Genomic DNA, 22743 nt, shown 5'->3' with positions numbered 1-22743 from the left:
GGCCAAGGCTGGAGCGGTGCCTCTGCAGGGCTCCAGGCTCCCATCAATTATGGATGTTCTCCTGAGGGTATTAATCAAGGCCTCGTGCATCATTGATGGCCAGAGGTGCAGGGAGAGCTCGGCTCTGCTGCCCAGCAGGATCCTGCATCCCCAGAGAGGGCCCAGCCCAGCCCCTCCCAAAGGAAACCTGGGCCCCTTATTGACCATAAAGCTGCGCTGCCCCCCCAGAAAAGGTTTTCCCAGGTGTTTGGGGTCACCTGCACCCCTTGGAGTGGTCCTGGCTCAGGACTGGGCTCCCACACCCTGGGAGGGCTCACCCGAGGGCCACCAGCACCCTTGGGTGCTATTGGGGTGTGAGAACTTAGGGATACATCTGAGGGGAAATTCGAGATATCCCCCTCAGTCAGGTTTCCTCCTGGCCCCTTCCCACATCCCATCTCTGCCACCAACCCCACCATGGCCTGCCCAGCTTCCCCCCAGCTCCACAGGGCCTCCACAGCCCATGGAAGCTCAGATTCTGCTGGGACACCTGGGACCCTGGGTTTTACCTGGGACACCTGGGACCCTGGGTTCTGCTGGGATTACTGGGACCCTGGATTTTCTGGGACACCTGGGACACTGGATTTTCTGGGATGCCTGGGACCCTGGATTTTCCGGGATTACATGTGTTAGCCCCGGAATGCTGCAGCCCACATGCAGACAAAGGGATGAGGGGCATGAGGGAATAAAACAGGGTTACCCCTGTCTCCTTCATGATATGGCTGGGGGGCAGATCCCCCCTCCAGGGCTGCTGGAGGGGACAAAATCCATCAGAAAAGGAAAGAGCAGCTCGCAGCTGTGCCCCTCCCCTCCCTCTGCCAGCAAAGGAGCATCGCCCCTAAATCACCTGAGCATCCATGACAATGGCCCTGGCCCCGCTGCCTCCATCCCACCGCACCTTCTCCCGATGAACGAGATTAACCAAAGCTCGGCGTGCCCCATCGAGCACCTCCCCTGGAAGGGCGGGATTGTGGGATTTCGGGATTGTGACTGATTTTTAACCACCACAGGAGGGAGGTTCTTCATGGGAGGGACATTCCTGGCTGCAGCAGCGTCTCCTGTGCCATTCCCGGAGAGGGGAACCAGCATCCCTCGACCATCTACAATCCCAAAAGGGAGGGACAAACAGCCTCTCCTTGTGCAGGGCTCCCCATCCTGCCTGCCTGGATCTCTCCAACCCTGGGGCTGGGCCAGGCTGGAAATGGGGAACGGGGACCTCATCCCATTCCCTGAGGGTGAAGTGTGGGACATCCACATCCCACTGGGAGCCAGGATCCCGGAATGGGGGCTCTGGGCTGGCCTTTGGGGGCCCCAGGGGAGAGGAGCAGATTCCTCCAGGACCAGCCCCATCAGAACATCCCAGAGCCACGTCCTGTGTCTGGAGGGAGACGCAGCCCAGGGAGCAGGGATCCCTGCTCTGGCCCGGGACGGAGCCCTCCTCCCGGGATGAGCCCCACCTGCGGTCTGGGGACGCTCAGGAGCTCTCTGCACTGATGGATTTTTTTTTCTCCTTGCTAATTATGGAAGCACCAGGTTTTTTCCCAAAATGCAGCAGCAGCAGCAGAGGTCAAAAACCCAACGGAAATACAGGATGGAAAGGCAGAGAGCAACCCCAGCGAGGGCTTGGATCAGCTCGAATCTTTAATTAGAAAAATAGACACAAATTTGAAATATTCCTGATAGAGGCCTTTTCTTTTTACAAACATAATAATAATAATAATAATAATAATAATAATAATAATAATAGTACTGAAATCACCTTTCCCAAGGGCCTGTTAGCACCGTTTGCCAGAGCCCGGCGGGTTCTCTCTCCCTGGGGAGAAAGGACGGGAGCAGCCGCAGCCCCGACCGTGCCGGCCGGGAAATCTCCAGGCAGGAACATCCTGGGAAGCGCTGCCCTGGGGAAAGAAATCCCAGCGGGGCGCTCCCAGCGCCGAGTGTCCAACGCACCCCGTCGGTGGCGATCTCTGTCCGTCTGTCCGTCTGTACAGGGGCTCCCCGTTGCCCTCCTCGGAACAGGGGCTGTGGGATGGCTCAGTGCCGCGCTCCGGGGCGGCTCCGCTGCCGTCCCCGCCGGGAGCTCCGCCTCGCCTCCCGCGGGCCGCCCTGGGCCCGGCCCGGCTCCGCCGCCGCCTCTCTGGGGCCGCCCGGGAGGGACCCCCGGCCCATCCCGGCTCTCGGTGAGAGCTCGGGCACCTCGGCAACGCCGCTGGCCGCGCTCGGGCCGCGCTCAGAGCGGGCCGAACGAGAGCCCCACCGAGAAGAAACCCAAGCCCTTGAGCTTCTCCTCGCTCCGCGCCTTCTGCTTGAGGTGCACCTTGCTGTGCCGCTTCTTCTCGTCCGAGCGGGCGAAGCGGCGGCCGCAGGTGTCGCACGAGAAGGGCTTCTCGCCCGTGTGCGTGCGGATGTGCGTGGTGAGGTGGTCGCTGCGGCTGAAGTTGCGCAGGCAGATGCGGCACTGGAAGGGCTTGTGGCCCGTGTGGATGCGCAGGTGCCGGTTGAGCTCGTCGGAGCGGGCGAAGCTGCGGACGCAGTTCTCCACCGGGCAGGCGAACGCCTTCTCGTGGGGCTTGGGGCAGAAGCACTTGGAGGAGCACTTGCTGCGCCGAGCCTTCTTCTTGGGCTCGGCCAGCGCGGCAGGGCCGGGGGGCAGCAGCGAGGGCAGCGGCGGGGCCGGGCCCAGGAACTCCGGGGGCGGCACGGAGGGAGACGGGTGAGGATGGAGCAGCTCGGCCGAGCCCAGCAGGCCCGGCAGCACCTCGGGCTGGGCCAAGGAGGCGTCGAAGTCCGGCATTAGCGGCGTGGGCAGGGCGTGGATCTTGCTGTCGGCGAAGTCCCCGCGGGCCGGGAAGTTCTCTGGCTCGCAGCCGAAGCCCAGATGGGCTCCGAAGCAGGCGGCGTCCTCTGCCAGGCTGCCGAGCTCCGGCTGGCAGCTGACGGACAAGACGCTCTCCATCTTGGAGCCCAGCGCGGGGAACAGCCCCTGGCTGCTCTCGGGGGCCGGGAAGCCCTCGGGAGAGGGGAAGGCGGCGGGCAGGTAGGCCTGGTGCTGCTGGGAGAGCGGCTCCCACTGGGCACAGGCGCCTTTGAACTTGTCCAGGGGCGGGGAGGCGGAGGACAGCTTGATGTCCTGCTTGCTGTCCAGGAGCTTGGGCTGGAAGAAGCACTGGGAGGTGTTTCCCGGCAGGGGCTGAGCGCCCTCGGCCGCGGGGAAGGCGCCGTAGCCCGGCTCCGGGAACGGGGCCGGGCTGGACCCGCTCATCTCGGGCTGGCACGACGGGTACAGGTCCAGCTGGCTCGGAGCCACCTCGGCACAGGGGTAAAGAGCGTCCAGGTGCCTCTGGTGGCCCTCGGAGGAGGCGAAGGGGGAGATGCCCAGGATGCCCGACATCAGGTTGAAGAGGGATTCCTGGTCCTGCGGGTGCTCCGGTACCGCCTTGATGAAGAAGCTGCCGGTGTAGCTGAGGGAAGGGGAGGGCTGGCTGCCCAGCAGGGAGTAATCCACGGCCCCGCCGCTGCCGGGGACACCCAGCAGCTCACCTGGGGAACAGAGGGGACGGCGGTGAGAGGGCTGCAGGCATGCGGGGCCGGGGGCGGGATGCGGGAGCAGCGGGAGCTCTTGCGTCACTCCGAGGTCTCCGTCCCCGAAACCGCTCAGGGAGCCCTGGGCTCGCCCCCCTCCCCCCCGGGACCCTCAGGACCCCCGCCCTGAGCTCGCGGGGCCGCTGCACCCCCAGGCAGGGCTGAGGGCGGAGGAGGGGCAGGTTCCCGGCTCCTGCATGCGGCGATCATTCCCAGCGGGGTCCCTCATCCCTGCCCGGCTCCCGCCCGCCCTTACCTCCAAGGAAATCGGCCTCTGCCAGAAGTTGCTGCTCGGGCTGCCCCAAGCCCTGCAGGTCTCCGGTTTTCATCTCGCAGCTCTCCTCGTACTTGGAGTAAAGCGGATCCGGGCAGGAGAAATCCATAACGTTGAGCATCTTCCCTGGAGACGCGGCCGGAGCGGGGGGGCCGGGCTGGGACGAGCCGAGGATGCTCGGGGAGAGCCGGGAGGAGCCCGGGATGAGCCGGGGAATGCTCGGGGAGAGCCGCTGGATGCTCAGGGGCGAGGCGGGAGACGCTGCAGGCGAGCCCGGGGATGCTCGGGGCGAGCCCGGGATGAGCTGGGAGCGCTCGGGGCGCCCGCCCCGATCCCGGGGATGCTCGGGGATGAGCCGGGCCACGCTCGGCGAGCCCGGGCCGGTGCGAGGGGTGCCCGGGGCAGGTGCCGGGGACCCTGCAGGTGATGCTGAGGGGGGCGGGGGGTGCTGGGGCGGGGGGCCCGGGCGCTGCGGGGGCGCTGCGGGGGCAGGGCCCGGGCGGGGGGCGCAGGCAGGGCCCGGCGGCGGCGGCGGCGCAGCCCGAGCGGACACCCGGCGCTCCCTCCCCGCCGCCCCCTTTATAGCGGGAGCGGGGCTGCTCCGACCTTCCGCCGCAGCCATTTCTGGAGTCCCCAGTGAGGCTGCCGTGACGTAAATGCCCATATATGGACTCAGGATGTAGGCTAGGGAGTCCCAATAAGGAAATCTCTCCCGTGACGCGATGCCCTTCCCTCCCCCTTCCCTGCTCCCCTCCCCCTTTTCTCTCGCTCTGTTTTTCATTTTTCCCCCCCTTCCTTCTCTCTTTTTAACTAATAATCGCGATATTTTTAACAAATCTCTGCCGCTCGGTGCGCGCGTGTGCCCAGCATCCCCTCCCGCAGCCGCGGGTGTGCACACGCGTGTGCCAGCCCCGGGTGTGCAGAACGAGCCCAGGATCGCAGCCTTGGCTCCCCCCGGCCTTTGGGGGCATCCCCGCGGCTCCGGCCCTTGCTCCGCAGCCTTGGCTCCTGTCCCACCGTGGGCTGGCTGCTGCTCTCCCGGATTTGCATCTCCCCAGGCTCTCCTTCTCCCCGCGCTATTTTTTCCCCGTGAATGGCTTTTGTTGCTCTTGCTCCTTCTAGAAGCGCCAAAGGTGCCGGGTTTGCTCTTCCTCCCCCCTGCCTTGCCCTCCCCTCCTCTCCCGGCCGGATTTTGGATGCTCTCTGCCGGCATGCGGCGGCTGTTGGATGGGAGCGGGAGGGGATGCCGGCTCCTCCTGCGGCATCCGAGCGGCCCGGAGGAGCAGGGAGGGACAGGAGAGCAGGGACAGAGGAGCAGGGACAGGAGGGCAGGGACAGAGGAGCAGGGACAGAGGAGAAGGGACAGAGGAACAGGGACAGAGGAGCAGACACAGAGGAGCAGGGACAGAGGAACAGGCTCAGGAGGAGCAGGGACAGGAGAGCAGGGACAGAAGGAGCAGGGACAGAGGAGCAGGGACAGCCTGCCGGAGCTCATCCATTGCAGCCCCTGGCTTGGAGCTGGCACAGAGCAGGGACAGAGGAGCAGGGACAGAGGAGCAGGCACAGAGGAGCAGGGACAGAGGAGCAGGCACAGAGGAAAAGGCACAGGAGAGCAGGGACAGAGGAGCAGGGACAGAGGAGCAGGCACAGGAGAGCAGGGACAGAGGAGCAGGGACAGAGGAGCAGGGACAGAGGAACAGGCTCAGGAGGAGCAGGCACAGGAGAGAGAGCAGGGACAGAGGAACAGGCTCAGGAGGAGCAGGCACAGGAGAGAGAGCAGGGACAGAGGAACAGGCTCAGGAGGAGCAGGCACAGAGGAGCAGGCACAGCCTGCCGGAGCTCATCCATTGCAGACCCTGGCTTGGAGCTGGCACAGAGCAGGCACAGAGGAGCAGGGACAGGAGAAGCAGGTACAGGAGAAGCTGCCCAGCTGGGCTGGGAAAGGCAGATCCATCCTCCTGCCAAGCCCACCGTGTCCAGGGGGAGCTTTCCGAGCGGGCTCAGCGGGATTGGAGGGATCCTGGCAGCGCCTCCACCCCGAGCATCCTCAGCCCGTGCTGGGGTGAAGGCTCTGCCAGCCTGGGCCATGCTGCCCGCCCTGCTGGGCTGCTCCCAGAGCTCCAGCACTGATCTGGAGCTGACCCTGGACAGGCAGGGATCTCCAGGTGATCCTGGATGGGCAGGGATCTCCAGGTGATCCTGGATGGGCAGGGATCTCCAGGTGAGCCTGGACAAGCAGGGATCTCCAGGTGAGCCTGGACAAGCAGGGATCTCCAGGTGATCCTGGATGGGCAGGGATCTCCAGGTGAGCCTGGACAAGCAGGGATCTCCAGGTGAGCCTGGACAGGCAGGGATCTCCAGCTGATGCTGAACAGGCAGGGATCATCTTCAGGTGAGCCTGGCCAGGCAGGGATGCTCTGGGCAGGGGATTGTCACCAGCCTCCAGCATGGCTGGGCTGGGGATGGAAGGTTTGCTCGGGGCATTTTGGCTGCTGGGCCCAAACCCGCTGTGAAGGATGTTCAGGCAAATATTTGGGGTTCATATTTGTTCAAAGAGCACACAGAGGGATGCAAACCCCTGTTCATAGAACACACAGCAGCTCAGGTGTAACCCCTGTTCACAGAACACACAGAGGGTACAAACCCCTGTTCATAGAGCACACAGACGTGCAAACCCATGTTCATAGAGCACACAGAGGTGCAAACCCATGTTCATTGAGCACACAGAGGTGCAAACCCCTGTTCATAGAGCACACAGAGGGATGCAAACCCCTGTTCATAGAGCACACAGCAGCTCAGGTGTAACCCCTGTTCACAGAACACACAGACGTGCAAACCCTTGTTCACAGAGCACACAGAGGTACAAACCCCTGTTCATAGAGCACACAGAGGTGCAAACCCCTGTTCACAGAACACACAGAGGGTACAAACCCCTGTTCATAGAGCACACAGAGGGTACAAACCCCTGTTCATAGAGCACCCAACAGCTCAGGTGAGCTGGGTGTGCAGGAGGGGGGCTGTGCATGCAAGGGGCTGGAATAGAGGAGGAGACCCCTCCCTAAATTCCTGTTTCCCTGCCTCCAAGTGCTTACAGCCCGGCTGGCAGGCCAGGTATGCCCCAGATGGGCTGGGGCTGTGTCCCAGATGTGCTGTGCTCGTGCCCAGGGCCGTGCCCAGCTGGCAGCAGCAGGTGACAGCCCCGATCCCGAGCTATTCCTGGCTCCAGGATGAGTCACAGCCTCACCTTGGGCAGATCCCCGGGATTGGTGTCTCACAGCACCTCCCCTCACTGGGACAGCTGCTGCCTCTGCAAACGCACCCAGAGCCCTGGCACAGGGGCAAGGAGGCAACAACGCCCTGGGCACTCAGGGAATGAGCCCTGAGGGTCGGGCTGCGAATAAAAGAGGGGATGCAGAGGTGCAGGCAGTGCCCAGAGCGTGGAAATGTTCCGTGGCATCCCATTACTCCCTGTTTGTCTCCCATTACTCCCTGTTTGTCTCCCATTGTTCCCTGTTTGTCTCCTCACAGGAGGGGCATTTTGGCTGCTGGGCCCACACCTGCTGTGGAGGATGTTCAGATAAATATTTGGGGTGTAAACCCCTGTTCATAGAGGTGTAAATCCCTGTTCATAGAGCACCCAGGTCACTTGAGCTGCTGGGTGCCCAGAGTGCCCAGAGTGTGGAAATGTTCTGTGGCATCCCATTATTCCCTGTTTTTCTCCCATTATTCCCTGTTTGTCTCCCATTATTCCCCGTTTGTCTCCTCACAGGAGATGAGGGGAGCCCAGGGCAATGGCCAGACCCTGGGTTTCAGTAAATCAAAGGCAAAATTTCACCCTGCAGCGCTCAGTGACCCTGGAATCTGCAGGATGGTGGCCAGGCTGGAAATATTCCCCTGTGGCACTGAAGACAAGCCCAGCCTCTCCCTGGCTGCATCACTGGGGCCACCAGGCCTTGGTCACTCTGGGCTATTTGGCTGTGCCCATTTTGCTGTCAGGGGTGTCAGCCAGAGCATGTGCAGGATCTCTGCCACGCGCACCCTGGGACAGCTCAGCTCCCCTTCCCTCCCAGACGTGGAAAACACTGTCCCTCCTTTGGGACAGCGCCGCGGGAGCCTCCCTGCCACAGCCATGCTCTCACAAACCTCCCCTCACCCTCAGGGCTGGTCCTGAAACAGTGGCAATGGTTCAGCTCCCCGGGGAGAAAACCAGCGTTGTGTGGGTTATAAACCTGTGCAGGAGTGGCTGCGGAGGTCCTGCCTCATGTCCCACCTCCCCTGGATGAATGCCTTCATCCTTTAACCCCGATAGGAGCAGAGATTTCCATTTGAAAGCTCTTCTGTCCTGTTTTTATGTGCCAGACCGGGGCGGTTTGGAGTGAACCGTGTGTGTGCAGGTGACAGCACTCATGAGGTAATGGCAGCGTGACCGCGGCCGAGCCAAGCCCGGAGCAGGCGCTGGCACCGCATCCCCCGGGCCAGAAGGGGCTCCTGGCTGCCGAGGAGGCGGGATTGCCCTCCTGGGGGGAATTCTGTCGTCACCAGGAGCGGGAGGAAATCCGTGATCCGTGATCCGCGTCCAGCTGCCCCCGCCGCCCGGTGCTGCCCCGCTTTTGGGGCTCTCTTTGGGGTCTCTCCCCGGCCCCGGAGACTCTGCAGGAGCCTTTCCAAGGGGTCTTTGTGTCTGGAGACTCCCTGGGCTCCGTGGGGCAGCGCCAGCCCAGGCCCAGCCGGGCAGAGGGCTTTGGGCTCCCCTGAGAGCCGGGAGCATCCTCGGGGCAGCAGAGCGCCCCCAAGCAGGGCTGGCCGTGCCCCACATGGGCCCGGGGGGCTCGGGGCTCTCGGGGGGCTCGGGCGGCTCCAGCGCCCCCTGAATGCTCCGAGGGCTCCCCTGGTCCGGACACCGGATCTGCCCCGGCTGCAACTGGGCCCCTGCCCTGGGCTCCTGCCCTGGACTCCTGCCCTGGGCTCCTGCCACCCTCACCTCCCTGCCCTGGACTCCTGCCCTGGGCTCCTGCCACCCTCACCTCCCTGCCCTGGGCTCCTGCCCTGGGCCCCTGCCACCCTCACCTCCCTGCCCTGGGCTCCTGCCACCTCCAGTTCCTCACCCTGGGCTCCTGCCCTGGGCTCCTGCCACCCTCACCTCCCTGCCCTGAGCCCCTGCCACCTCCAGTTTCCTGCCCTGGGCTCCTGCCTGCCCTCAGCTCCCTGCCCTGGGCTCCTGCCACCCTCAGCTCCCTGCCCTGGGCTCCTGCCACCCCCAGCTCCCCACCCTGGGCCCCTGCCACCTCCAGTTCCCTGCCCTGAGCTCCTGCCCACCCTCAGCTCCCTGCCCTGGCCTCCTGCCCGCCCTGGGCTCCTGCCTGGCCAGATCCTCACCCTGGGTTCCTGCCTGCCTTCAGCTCCTGCCCAGCCCCAGCTCCCTGCCCTGGGCTCCTGCCCTGGGTCTCTGCCCACCCTGGACTCCTGCCCACCTCCAGTTCCTCACCCTGGGCTCCTGCCTGGCCATCCTGGGCTCCAGCACTGGGCTCCTCACCCTGGGCTTCTGGGCACCTCCAGTTCCTCACCCTGGGCTCCTGCCTGCCCCCAGCTCCTCACCCTGAGCTCCTGCCCGCCCCCAGCTCCTTCCTGGCCAGCTCCTCACCGCTCCTGCTGGCCCTGCTGGGTCACCTTTGTGCTGCCACCAGCCCAGTGCAATGGCCCAGGCGCCTCCTTCCCTCCCAGTCCCAGTTCCCCAGTCTGGGCAGCTCCTTCCCAGCAGCCTCCCAGCTCCCATCCCTGCTCCCAGCCGGGGTTAGAGCACAGAAACCCAGGCTCAGGTCCTGGCTCTGGCTGCTTTCCCCCCTGGTTCTCATCTCTGGAGCCCTGGCCTGGCCCTGCCCCATCACTGGCAGGGGTTGGTTCTCCAGCACTCCCAGCCCTGTTTGGGGGAGAAGCTGCCATGGAAAGGAGGAGAACCATCCTCTTCCTCCTGCCCTGCCCCAGCCAGAGAGGAGCTGGGGGAGCTCTGGGAATGGCTCTTCCCTGTGGAACAGGAGCCCCAGGGAGGGGCAAGGGCAGAGATGGGCAGCGCTGATGTGAGGCTGGAATTCATTTTTCCAGAGGGATGGGCTGAGGGTTGGCTCATGGCACTGCTGCCTTGGCAGCAAACCAGGGCTGGGTGCCCAGAGCCCACAGGCAGCTGGGGAAAGGTGCAAAGCCCAGGTGTGTGCCCCAGGCTCTGAGTGTGCCCGGCTCAGGTGCCTCTGCAGCACCCTGTGCCCCACATCCAGCTCCCCAGGGGATTTTCCCACTGATTCCTCTTGGAACCCTCTCCATTTCCTGTGCTGGGGGATGATGCAAGACTTGGCTGTGAAGAAATCCCTGTTTCTGTGCCTTTGGAGCATTCCCAGTGTTTCCACGCCTGCAGGTTCAGAGCCATGGGTGTGTGCTGGGTGCTCAGTGCCCTCAGTGCCCTCAGTGCCCTCCTCGTGGGCACCAGAGCCCCTGTGCTGCTGGGCAGGGCTGGGAAATGCCCAGTGCTGGGTACCCAGTGCCCTCAGTGCCCTCCTCGTGGGCACCAGAGCCCCTGTGCTGCTGGGCAGGGCTGGGAAATGCCCAGTGCTGGGACACTGAGCCCTTCCAAGGCTTCTCCCAGGACAGCACAAGCCCTGTGGGCTCTGAGCTGCTGGTCCTCAATACTCCAGAAGGTGCTTCTGGAACCCCAGAGTGGATTTTGGCCCTGGAAGCTGAGGGAAACACTCAAGGCCCAGCCCCTCCCAGCTCCCCAGCGTGTCCATCCCTCGTGAAACAGCATCCCTTGGAGTCTGTGCTCTGTGGAGCAGCCCATGGGATTTTAAGGGAATTTTATTTTATTTTAAAGGTATTTTAGAGGGAAATGCTGCTGATTCCCCCCACGCACGAGGGGCAGGGGCAGGGGAGGGCGCCCAGAGGCTCCTGCAGCACCCGGGGCCCAGCAGCTGCTGTTTGGGTGCTGCACCCAAGCCGGGAATTCCCTTCCCAGCTCCCCTTGGTGCCACCCGCAGCAGGGCCACAGCAAAGGCAGCCCCAGAGCCCAAAGGCCTCAGGGGCCAGCCCAGAGCTCCCTCTGCCAGGGCTCAGGGCGCAGAGGGAAGGAGCATGCCAGGCTCTGGGAGCTGGCCATGGATTCCCAGGCACAAGCAGGGATTCCTGCTGGGATGGGCACAGGGAGCTCAGGGACACTGGAGCAGGGAATCCCAGGGTGGTTTGGGTGGGAAGGGACATTAAAGCCCATCCAGAGGGGCAGGGACACCTCCCATGAGCTCAGGTGGGTCCAAGCCCCAGTGTCCAACCTGGCCATGGATCCGGGGGCAGCTACAGCTGGGAATGCTCTGGGAATTCCAGCCCAGCCCCTGCCCACCCTCCCAGGGAACAATTCCTTATTCCCAAGATCCCATGCACCCCTCTGGAGCGTGAATCTCATCCCCCTGCCCTCCCTCTCCTGCTCCATCCATCTCCCCTGCCAGGAAAACTTCCAGAAGAAGGCAGAGCTCAGCATTGCCATGGAAACGGGCCCAGGCCCAGCTCTGCTCCTGCTGCTGCAGAGGATGGAGGCTCCAGAGGCTCAGGAACCACCCTGGAACCTGCCCAGGGACCCACGGCCCCTCCTGCTGCCCCCAGCCCCGGGCAGGGCAGGGGATGCTCCAAACTCTTCTCCAGGGAGGGTTTTCCAAGGGGGGATCCATCTCCAGGGAGGATTTCCAGGGGATCCTTCTCCAGGGAGGGTTTTCCAAGGGGATCTTTCTCCAGGGAGGATTTCCAAGGGATCCTTCTCCAGGTAGGGTTTTCAGGGGATCCTTCTCTAGCGAGGGTTTCCAGAGGGATCCTTCTCCAGGGAGGGTTTCCAGAGGGATCCATCTCCAGGGAGGATTTCCAGGGGATCCTTCTCCAGGGAGGGTTTTCCAAGGGGATTTTTCTCCAGGGAGGGTTTCCAGATGGATCCATATCCAGGGAGGGTTTTCAGGGGATCCTTCTCCAGGGAGGGTTTCCAGGGGATCCATATCCAGGGAGGGTTTTCAGGGGATCCTTCTCCGGGGAGGGTTTCCAGGGGGGGATCCTTCTCCAGGGAGGATTTTCCAAAGGGGGGATCCCTCTCCAGGGAGGGTTTTCCTCAGGCCTGTGTCCGTGGCAGGGCAGCCTCAGCAGATCCAGCAGCACGTGAGGCTCTGTGAAACCCTGCCAAAGGGGCTCTTTGTTTTTAATTCCTGGCCAGAGGCTGGAGTTTCAGAGTCCAGGCCAGGGTGGATGGTTATGTCCCTGCTGGTTTTGGGTTGCTCTGGGTGCTCTGCTGGCCACCACAGCTCTCCCTGCCCCTCCAAGCCACAGATTCCTTCTCCTGCATCCCTCCTTTTCACCCCACGCTGCTGATTTTGGGGTAAAACCCCTGAAATGTGGCTGCTGCCTGCAGTTCTGGGGTGCCACTGAGTACAGGGATGGCAGAGCAGCTTGGCACAGCTCCTACAAATAGGCAGCAGTCAGGAATGGTCCCTGCTGCCCCCAATAGCCCAATCCCCCCCAGATGGGGCACAGCTGGCTCTGGCAGCAGCAGAGGCACAGGAGCGGGGTTCCTGTTCCCTCCTTCCCCAACCCCAGCGGGTTTTGTGTGGTTTTGCACCCAGCAGGAGCATTAACCAGGCCCAGGGTGAGCACAGCGCCAGGCCAGGGCTCCCAGGAACAGGATCTGGCTCCAGCAAAGCCAGAAATTGGAGGGGACCATTTGCCCAACCTCTTTCTGAAACCACCTTTTATCCTAAGAGCTGGTGTGCCCCGATAGAATGGCTGGGAAGCTGCAAACATTTCCACGTCTTTCAGATTGAATGAAATGATTCATTGAGCCCCAAATAGGTTTTTCTTCATTTATCTCATGCTGGTTTTAATCACCTCTAAACAAATTGTGCATATTTTTAAATAAACCATGTTTTAAACCAAATCACTGGACTGCTTTATTTAGAAAAGGCCCGGAGCAAAACACTGAACTTCAATTTTTTAGTTTTCAGCTAAAGCTCCCCAATGAGCCCTGGGCATCGTTAGGCTCTTAATCAGCTGCAGGCACCCCAAAGCCCACGGGGAGTGCAAACCATGAGGGCTGGGCAGGGCTTTAGGGGCAGGGACCCGGCGGGGCAGGGACCCGGCGGGGCAGGGCTATTAGGGGCAGGGCTATTAGGGGCAGGGCTATTAGGGGCAGGGCTACTAGGGCTGGGCTATTAGGGGCTGGGCTATTAGGGGCTGGGCTATTAGGGGCTGGGCTATTAGGGCTGGGCTTTTAGGGGCAGGGCTATTAGGGGCAGGGCTACTAGGGCAGGGCTATTAGGGGCTGGGCTTTAGGGGCAGGGCTATTAGGGCTGGGCTATTAGGGGCAGGGCTATTAGGGGCAGGGCTACTAGGGCAGGGCTATTAGGGCTGGGCTTTAGGGGCAGGGACCCGGCGGGGCAGGGCTATTAGGGGCAGGGCTATTAGGGCTGGGCTATTAGGGGCAGGGCTATTAGGGGCAGACCTTTTAGGACAGACAGGGGCTTGGAGGCCCTCTTGGGGCTGCCAGGAGAGGAGGTGGGAAGTGCTGGGATGGCCCAGGTGTGTTGGGGACACTGAGGTGTTCAGGGATGGTACTGGTGTGAGGGGACACTGAGGTGTTCAGGGATGGTACAGGTGTGAGGGGACACTGAGGTGTGTTGGGGACACTGAGGTGTTCAGGGATGGTACAGGTGTGTGGGGGACAATGAGGTGTGTTGGGGACACTGAGGTGTTCAGGGATGGTACAGGTGTGTGGGGGACAATGAGGTGTGTTGGGGACACTGAGGTGTTCAGGGATGGTACAGGTGTGAGGGAACACTGAGGTGTTCAGGGATGGTACAGGTGTGTTGGGGACAATGAGGTGTGTGGGGACACTGAGGTGTTCAGGGATGGTACAGGTGTGAGGGGACACTGAGGTGTTCAGGGATGGTACAGGTGTGAGGGGACACTGAGGTGTTCAGGGATGGTACAGGTGTGAGGGGACACTGAGGTGTTCAGGGATGGTACAGGTGTGTTGGGGACAATGAGGTGTTCAGGGATGGTACAGGTGTGAGGGGACACTGAGGTGTTCAGGGATGGTACAGGTGTGAGGGGACAATGAGGTGTGTTGGGGACACTGAGGTGTGCAGGGACCCCACCCAATGAGGTGCAAACCCAGCCCCACAATCAGATCCTGGTGTTCCTTCAGGGGCCATCGGGACCAGCCCCTGGCAGGCCCAGGGCACCAGGGCTGAGCTGGCCCGGCAGGGAGGAGCCCTTTGCCCCCCCCGGGACAGGAAAAAGGCCCCGGGTGGCTTTGTCCCCTCCCTGCCGCGGCAGCCACACCCGGTTCCCAGTGCCCAGGGGCATTACTGGGAACTGAGGCTGCCCTGGGACGGGCAGGGAGCTCTGCAGAGACTCGAGCGGGGTGTGCCCGCTCCTGCAGGCTGGCACAGCATCCCTGCGGCTCCCGGGGCTGGGCAGAGCCCTGTGCTGCTGTGCCAGCACCTGGACACCAGCCCAGGTGTGCCCAGGTGGGCAAGAGACCCCTGGGCTGTGCCAGCTCTGGGGTGGCAGCAGGGCCAGGGCAGTGCCACAGTGTCCCTGTGCTGGCACTGCCGGGGCACCTCCAGGGCTGGGGAGAGCCCCAGAGGGGCTGGAGCGTGGCCAGGGCAGGAACAGAGCTGGGAAAGGGCTGGAGAATCCCTGAGGGAGCTGGGAAAGGGCTGGAGAATCCCTGAGGGAGCTGGGAAAGGGCTGGAGAATCCCTGAGGGAGCTGGGCAGGGGCTGCAGAGTCCCTGAGGGAGCTGGGAAAGGGCTGGAGAATCCCTGAGGGAGCTGGGAAAGGGCTGGAGAATCCCTGAGGGAGCCGGGAAAGGGCTGGGGAATCCCTGAGGGAGGTGGGAAAGGGCTGGAGAATCCCTGAGGGAGCCGGGCAGGGGCTGCAGAGTCCCTGAGGGAGCCGGGCAGGGGCTGCAGAGTCCCTGAGGGAGCCGGGCAGGGGCTGCAGAGTCCCTGAGGGAGCCGGGCAGGGGCTCAGCCTGGAGCAAAGGAGGCTCAGGGGGCCCTTGTGGCTCTGCACAGCTCCTGCCAGGAGGGCACAGCCGGGGGGATTTGGGATCTTATCCCAGGGAACAGGGACAGGAGCAGAGGGAACGGCCTCAGGGGAGCTCAGGGTGGGCACTGGGAGGAATTTCCCCATGGGAAGGGGGGATCAGGGATTGGAAGTGCCCAGGGAGGTTTGGAGTGCCCATCCCTGGGGGTTTCACAGCCCTGTGGCTGTGGCACTTGGGGACAGGGGCAGGGGTGGCCCTGGCAGGGCTGGAAGGAGAACTGGACTCAGTGAACCTGGAAGGGCTTTTCCAACAGAAATAATTCTGGGATTCTGTGTTTGTGCACCCAGTGAGGTGGCCTGGGGTGTTGCAGAGGTTGTAGTTAATTGATCCCATGCAGTTAATTAATTAATGCCATGCAGTTAATGAACTCCATGCAGTTCATCCCAGGCTCCCTGCAGCCCCGGGTGCTTCTCCAAGCACCGTTTCCCGTGGTGTCCATGGCCCCCTCAGGATCACCAGGAGGGCACACACACCTGGCCCAGCCCTGCTCTGAAATGGATTTATCCAACAGCTTTTCATTAGTCAGAGTGATTTGCTTCCCTGACCAGCTCATTGCTCCTTTTCAGGAAAGCTTCCAGGAATGTGGAGAGAGCTCTCCAGAATCATTAATCAGAGCAGCAGGGAGATTGATTAACTCTGCTCTCAGTGCAATAAACCCGTCAGGCTCTGAGGGCAGCCCTGTGCCATCCATTCCTGCTCCAGGTCTGAAGCTGCTGAGCCAGGCAGCTCCATCCAGCCAGCCCTGACTGCTGCTGGTGGCTGCAGTGCTGTGGTCCTGACTCAGCTCCAGGAGCCAGGAGGGAAATGAGAGCAGTCCTGGTTTTTGGCATTAATTACATTAACAAAACTCCACGATATTCATGCCAGAGGTTGGGAGTGCAGGGACACTCGTGGAACTCCTCAAATGAGCTGTTTTGGAGTGTAATTAGGAAACCTCTGAGCTGGAGTGTGGGATGTAAATGAACACAAATTAAATCTGTTCTGCAGCTCAGCCATGAGAGGAGCAGAATTTCCCCTCTCGCTCCTCTGGGCTGCCCAAGCCTGGGGGAGAGAGGAAAAGCACCAGCCAGAAGTGCAAATGCCAGAGGGCATTTTTCACCCCCAGTGCCCTGGGGTGAGGAAGGTGGCAGGGTCTGGACTCGGAGTGATGGACCCTGGTCCAGGACCTGATCCATCCCTGCGGGGCTGGGACACGGAGATGGCCCTGGGCAGCTCCAGCTCCTCCTGCTGGGTCACACACTGAGCACCCTCGGGGCTTTGGGGCTCGAATCTCAGGAATGTTCCTGTTGGAAAAGCCCCCAAGGATGTGGAGTCCATCCCCAGCCCTGCCGGGGCCACCAATGCCCGTGTCCCCAAGTGCCACAGCCACAGGGCTGTGAAACCCCCAGGGATGGGGACACCAGCCCTGCCCTGGGCACTTCCAGTGCCTGACCCCCCTTCCCATGGGGAAATTCCTCCCAGTGCCCACCCTGAGCTCCCCTGAGGCCGTTCCCTCTGCTCCTGTCCCTGTTCCCTGGGATAAGATCCCAAATCCCCCCGGCTGTGCCCTCCTGGCAGGAGCTGTGCAGAGCCACAAGGGCCCCCTGAGCCTCCTTTGCTCCAGGCTGAGCCCCTGCCCGGCTCCCTCAGGGACTCTGCAGCCCCTGCCCGGCTCCCTCAGGGACTCTGCAGCCCCTGCCCGGCTCCCTCAGGGACTCTGCAGCCCCTGCCCGGCTCCCTCAGCCCCTGCTGGGTCTCCAGACCGTGGCACAGCACCAGGTTTGCCCCCGGGTGCCCTCCAGGACTCTCTTCTCTGGGCAGACCTGGAGCTCCAAGCCCGGATCCAATCTCCAGGAGGGAGAAGTGTAGGATTGACGGGGTTGCACGGTTGGGACTGACAGAGACCAGAGATCTCTGCAGCCAGGTTGTGGAACTTGGGGTTTATTGCAAAGGGCCTGGGTGCAGGGGCCTTTTGGGATTTGGGGTTTATTGCAAAGGGCCTGGGTGCAGGGGCCTTTTGGGATTTGGGGTTTATTGCAAAGGGCCTGGGTGCAGGGGCCTTTTGGGATTTGGGGTTTATTGCACAGGGCCTGGGTGCAGGGCCCTGCTGGGAGCTGCCAGACACAGCTCAGATGAGGCCCGAGAGAAGAGAGGGGAGAGAGGATGAGAGGGTGAGAGAGTAAAAGCATAAGAGAGTAAAAGGGTAAGAGCATAAAAGGCAAGAGCTAAGAGACAAGAGGTAAGAGTGTGAGGTTCCCGTTACAATACAATGAATCTTCTGTGTTGAATATTCTAATTCTCACTAACCAATCTAGTCCAAGATACAAATCCTACAGCATTTCCATACAGCCTATAAGAATCACTACATCACCACACTGTACTACATTTTAAACCCTACAAACTCCTCTTTGGGCCCCTTCTGCCAAGCTGGCAGGGTCTGCTCTGACCCTTGGGCCTGTCTGCAAGCAGAGGGTATTGTTCCATCAAAAGGGGATCACCTTCAGTGGCCACACCATTGTTTTCCAGTTGTTCAGTAACTGAGGGATCTCAAAGCTTGCTTTCATTTCAATCTCACTTATAGTTTCTATATTCTCAAGATCTTTTGCTAGGCAATCATATTGATAATGATTTATATTTATAATTTCTAAGGCTTTCCTGTTTCATCTTCCCCAACAGAGAAGGAATTGCTCCTGTGCCCAGGGCTCTGCTGGGTGGCTCCAGGGGGACTCTGGGCTCACAAGGATTTCAGGGGGGCTCCTGGGTCACCCCAGAGGGACAGAGCAGGGCCTGGCCTCACTGCCCTCTGCCAAACACCAATGAACAGCATTAGCAGGGAGCACTGAGTGTCTCTGCAGAAAGCCGGGGCAGGAGGAGCTGGTGCTGGTTCCAGGGCAGTGCTGGAGCCTGTTGATGCTGTGAAGTTCCTTCTCTGAGCTCCCTTGTGCCACTGCTGTCCTGAGGAAAGCAGGACGTGGTCCCTGGGCGTGCTGCTGGATGCAGGCAGGGCACAGGCAGGGGCTGGGGTGATGTGACAGCCGGGGATGGCAGGTGCAGCTCAGCTCACGCTGGTTCCTCCTTCCCTGCTCCAGTTCACAACTAAAAATAAACAGGAGAAGGAGCTGAGTCTGCTTCAAGGAATTCTGGGGCAATAGATAAATAACAATAAAAGGCGGTGTTCCTGAGGGGAGACACTTCTGAAGCTTGATCACCTTTTTTAGTGCTGGTCCTTTAAACCCCTGCCCGGGGAAAAATCACCAAATCAATGATTCTCTGTGAAAAACAACCATTTCCCTCCCTTACAGACAGGAAAATACCCAGAAATGGGGATTCAGTCAGAGCTGGGGACCCAAAGTGCTCAGGTAACACAAGGGTGACTCCCAGATTGCTGGGTCTGCACACAAAGAAAAGAATTTTATTTCCCATTTTTGAAATGTTTCTGCTCTCAGGTCTGGGAGCAGCGCTCACCCTCAGCCCTGGCTGCTGTGATTCCCAGAATCTGGGTTAGGCTCAGTGCCAAAGAGAGGCTTCATTTACCTGGGAAATCCTCTGGAAGTGCTGCCTCGAGTCCCTCCCACGCTCTGGCTCCATCCCACTCCAGATCCAGGGAATCCTGGCCAGGCCCTGCCCATCCCTGGGAGCTGGGGGGTGCCAGGCTCCTGGGCACATCCAGCCAGCTCAGTGCCACCCTGGAGTGTCCCATTGCACTGGGAATGGCTCCTGGGATGGCAGCCTCTCCTGCAGGGATGGCAGCTTCTCCTGCAGGGATGGCAGCTCCAGTGCAATCCCTCACTGCCCAGGGGCCTGGGGTCCCCCTCCCCAGCAGGGCAGGAGCCAGCCCAGGGCTCTGCTGAGGAAATCAGGATTGTCCCACACCTGGATCCTGCCTTGGCCCCCGGGGGAAGGGACCTGGTTGTGGTGGTGTTCATTCACAGGGGCCCCAGGATGAGGATCTGACTCCATGTTTCAGAAGGCTGATTTATTATTGTATGATATATATTATATTAAAACGATACTAAAAGAATAGAAGAAAGGATTTCATCAGAAGGCTGGCTAAGAATAGAAAGAGAATGGAATGATAATAAAGTCTTGTGACTGACCAGACAGTCTGAGCCAGCTGACTGTGATTGGCCATTAATTAGAAGCAACCCCATGAGGCCAATCCCAGATGCCCCTGTTGCACTCCACAGCAGCAGGTAATTATTGTTTTTCCTTTCCTCTGAGGCTTCTCAGCTTCCCAGGAGAAAAATCCTGGCAAAGGGATTTTTCAGAAAATATCATGGCTACACCTGGTTGGACACCCTCACTCCAAAGGGAAAGGACCTGGTGGAACATCCTCACTCCAGGAAAGGATCTGGTGGAACAGGGAAAGGACCTGGCTGGACATTCCCACTCCACCTGGCCACTTCTGGAGATGCAATCAGGGGAGTGCTCCAGAGCCCTGGGTTATCCAGCCCCGCTGGCTGAGGCTCCAGACACCTCCCATGAGAGCTTTGGGAGGGAATCCTGGAGTGGCTTGGGTTGGAGGGACCCTAAATCCCACCCAGTGTCACCCCTGCCATGGCAGGGACACCTCCCACTGTCCCAGGGTGCTCCAGCCCCAGTGTCCAGCCTGGCCTGGGACATTCCAGGGATCCAGGGGCAGCCCCAGCTGCTCTGGGCTGAGCCCAGGAGGGTTTTTTGATGCCCTGGTGCAGAGGAACAGTGAGATTTAATTCAGTGGTGTGGAGAAGTGTTTTACAGAGACTGTGGGGTGAAAGGGACTTGGCTGGACCTGGACTGGATGATGCCCAACACCACCCAGCCCTGACCGCCTGGGATGACCCTGCCCTGCCTCTGACTCCCCCCACACAGACGTTTGGTGCTGTGCACAGCTGTGTTTCCTCAGGGACTGACTGGGGGAAATGCTCCTTTCCTCTTCTCCCAGTGGAAGAAATAAAGCTGATTTCTCAGGAAATACCCATTTCCTGAATTTCCTGCTTTGTCAAGGCATAATCCCTGTGTCCTCAGGGTCTGAATGTGCTCATGACTATTTACTCTTAGCTCTGAAACAACCCCTTCTGGTACAGAACATTTAAATATTTTCTATTTTAACCTCCACATGGCATTTTCTTCTTTTTTCCCCCCTGTTTTTAGACTTCACCTTCAAACACTGATAGTGGCAGCTGTAAAGCCCAGGCAGCTCTGGAAGCTCGAGGATTTCCAGGGAAGACACGTGCCCGATGTGCAGGAGGTGAAATGAGGTCACATTTTCTGGCACTGCTGTGACCTTCCCATGGTGCAAGGCTTTGAAGCAGTGACATCAGAGGGCACACATCATTTCTGCTGGTGATTGCAGCTCTCCCTGCACTCGGGAATGAGGTGATGAGTGATGTTTGCTGCTTCTCTGGGTGCTCCATGAAATGCTGGGCTGCTTTCCAAGTGTCAGGCTCCTGCCTGCCAGGTTTCACTTCCCCTTTGTCACGGTTAAGATCATGGAAAACAGGGAATGCCTTCCCATTTCCACAGAATCCCAGGGCCAAGGCAGGCCCCGGAGCCCTCTGACAGCGAGGAGCTGACTCATGGGGCTGGATGTGCTGGGTTAGCATCCCTGGGAGCCAGGCTGGAGCTGTGCTGGGTTAGCATCCCTGGGAGCCAGGCTGGGGCTGTGATTGCCTGGGGCTGTGCTGGGTTAGCATCCCTGGGAGCCAGGCTGGGGCTGTGCTGGGTTAGCATCCCTGGGAGCCAGGCTGGGGCTGTGACTCCCCAGAGCTGTTCAGAGCCCTTGGTGCTCTGTGTGTGCTGTGCATTGTCACAGCATCTTCACACTCAGTACTGGGGAGCAATGGGCTGCCTTGGGCTGGAAGGGACCTTGGAGCCCATCCCATCCTAAACCCTGCATGGCCAGGGACACCTGGCACTGCACCAGCTGAACAAGGAGAAAAGCCAGATTTTCCAAAGCTGGTCAGGTGGATTTTCCTGGGATAAGCGTCTCCACATTTGAGAGCACTCCAAAACATTTTCTAATTTGGCAAAACAACGTTCATTTCCTCCTTTCATTCCTGAAAAACCACAGAACTGTCTTACCAGAAACTTGACACAAAATCTCAGGTGAAGAAGAACATTTGTCCCAGAAAATACTTGGCCAAAGAATTCCAGTTTGGCAAAAGTTCTGAGCAGGTGGAAAGAAAAAGTGTTGGAAAAGGGAAAAGCCAGGATGCCTTAATGAGCAGCTGGAGCAGGAGGAGCCAGCATCAGGCTGTCCATGCAGGGCACAACAAATCAGCCTCACATCCAGGAAACATCACTGGAAACATTTCCCTTCTCTGCCAGCAGGACTGGGACTCTTCAGGGCCTGCAGGGGCTCCAGGAGAGCTGGAGAGGGGCTGGGGACAAGGCCTGCAGGGACAGGAGCCAGGGAATGGCTCCCACTGGGAAAGGGGAGATTGGGCTGGGATCTTGGCAAGGAATTCCTGGCTGGGCTGGAATTCCCAGATTTGCTGGGGCTGCCCCTGGATCCCTGGCAGTGCCCAAGGCCAGGCTGGACACCTGGGACAGTGGGAGGTGTCCCTGCCATGGCAGGGGTGGCTCTGGGTGGGATTTAGGGTCCCTTCCCACCCAGCCTTCCTGGGGCTCTCTGAAGGGCACATCCCCTGTGTGCTCTGTGCAGCTGCCCTGCTCCCTGCCCTGTCCCTTGGGCATTGTGACCCTTTGGCTCAGCTCCAGTGCAGCAGAAAGGACCCAGAGGCAGACAGGCAGGGACTTCTTGCCAGGCAATTCAGGTGTTCCAGGTCCTTCCAGGCCTGGGCTTTGTTCTGCTATAGAAAAGCCCAAATTTGGGTCACAGGGAGCTTCAAAACCCCAGCAGGGTGGATGACAAACAGCTCAGCTGAGGGAAGGCACAGAAACCTGCTGACAGAGGTGCTGAAAGGTCCCACACACCCACAGCACCCGGGCCAGCAGAGCTGATTCCCACAGGCACATCCTGGGGGATCCCATGGCCAAAAATGGCAAAGGCACCTGGGGGGACAGAGCTCCTGCAGTTCCTGCTGTGCCTGAGCCCAGCAGTGCCGTGGTGCTGGAGCTGTGCTGAGCCAGAGCCGCGACTCAGAGCTGGCCCTGCAGTCTCTGCCAGGGATCTCAGGTGGGGCTGGCACATCCTGGGCACCTCGGGGAATGGGAACCCACAGGGAAAGGGCAACGGGGGCAAAGAGGGGCTGAGAAGGACAGGGGGGTGGAAGGGCAGCTCCTCACATCAAGCATGGTCTGGGAGAGGGGAGGGTGTCAGCCCAGGCAGGTGGGGATGGGCAGGGGAGAGAGCAGGGCAGTGCTGGGGAGACCAGGGGGGTCTGAGGTCCTGCAGAGCTGCAGCTCTCATTGGCTCCCCTGGCGCCTCCCAGGGCTCTCAGGAACAGACTCCACAAAAATCTTCCCATGCTTGGGACATTCACAACATTTGGGTTGTAAAATTAGAGAAATTATATTATATTATATTATATTATATTATATTATATTATATTATATTATATTATATTGGTTATAAAATTATAGAAATTTTGGAGGGACCCACAGGGACCATCCGGTGCCACCCCTGCCCTGCCCAGACACCCCAACAATCCCACCCTGGGCATCCCTGGAGCTCTGTCCCAAGGCTCCTGGAGCTCTGGCAGCCCCGGGGCTGTGCCCATTCCCTGGGCAGTGCCAGCACCCTCTGGGGATGAACCTTTCCTGAGATCCAACCTAAACCTGCCCTGGAACAGCTCCAGCAT

General features: G+C 60.4%; 1 protein-coding gene across 1 annotated transcript; it reads right to left on the bottom strand.

Moving 5' to 3' along the window:
* Positions 1 to 1662: 1662 nt before the first annotated feature.
* On the bottom strand, positions 1663 to 4412 carry EGR4 (early growth response 4). Its single transcript, XM_036382993.2, has 2 exons — positions 3878 to 4412; positions 1663 to 3579 (listed from the first exon to the last, which is right to left on the bottom strand). The coding sequence occupies exons 1-2, from the start codon at positions 4014 to 4016 to the stop codon at positions 2270 to 2272; spliced, it is 1449 nt and encodes a 482-aa protein (XP_036238886.1). The 5' UTR covers positions 4017 to 4412; the 3' UTR covers positions 1663 to 2269.
* Between the last annotated feature and the right edge of the window lie 18331 nt (positions 4413 to 22743).

Source organism: Molothrus ater, chromosome 4 (assembly GCF_012460135.2).
Source record: "Molothrus ater isolate BHLD 08-10-18 breed brown headed cowbird chromosome 4, BPBGC_Mater_1.1, whole genome shotgun sequence".
Classification (NCBI taxonomy): Eukaryota; Metazoa; Chordata; class Aves; order Passeriformes; family Icteridae; genus Molothrus; species Molothrus ater.
This window is presented reverse-complemented; position numbering and strand designations above follow the sequence as displayed.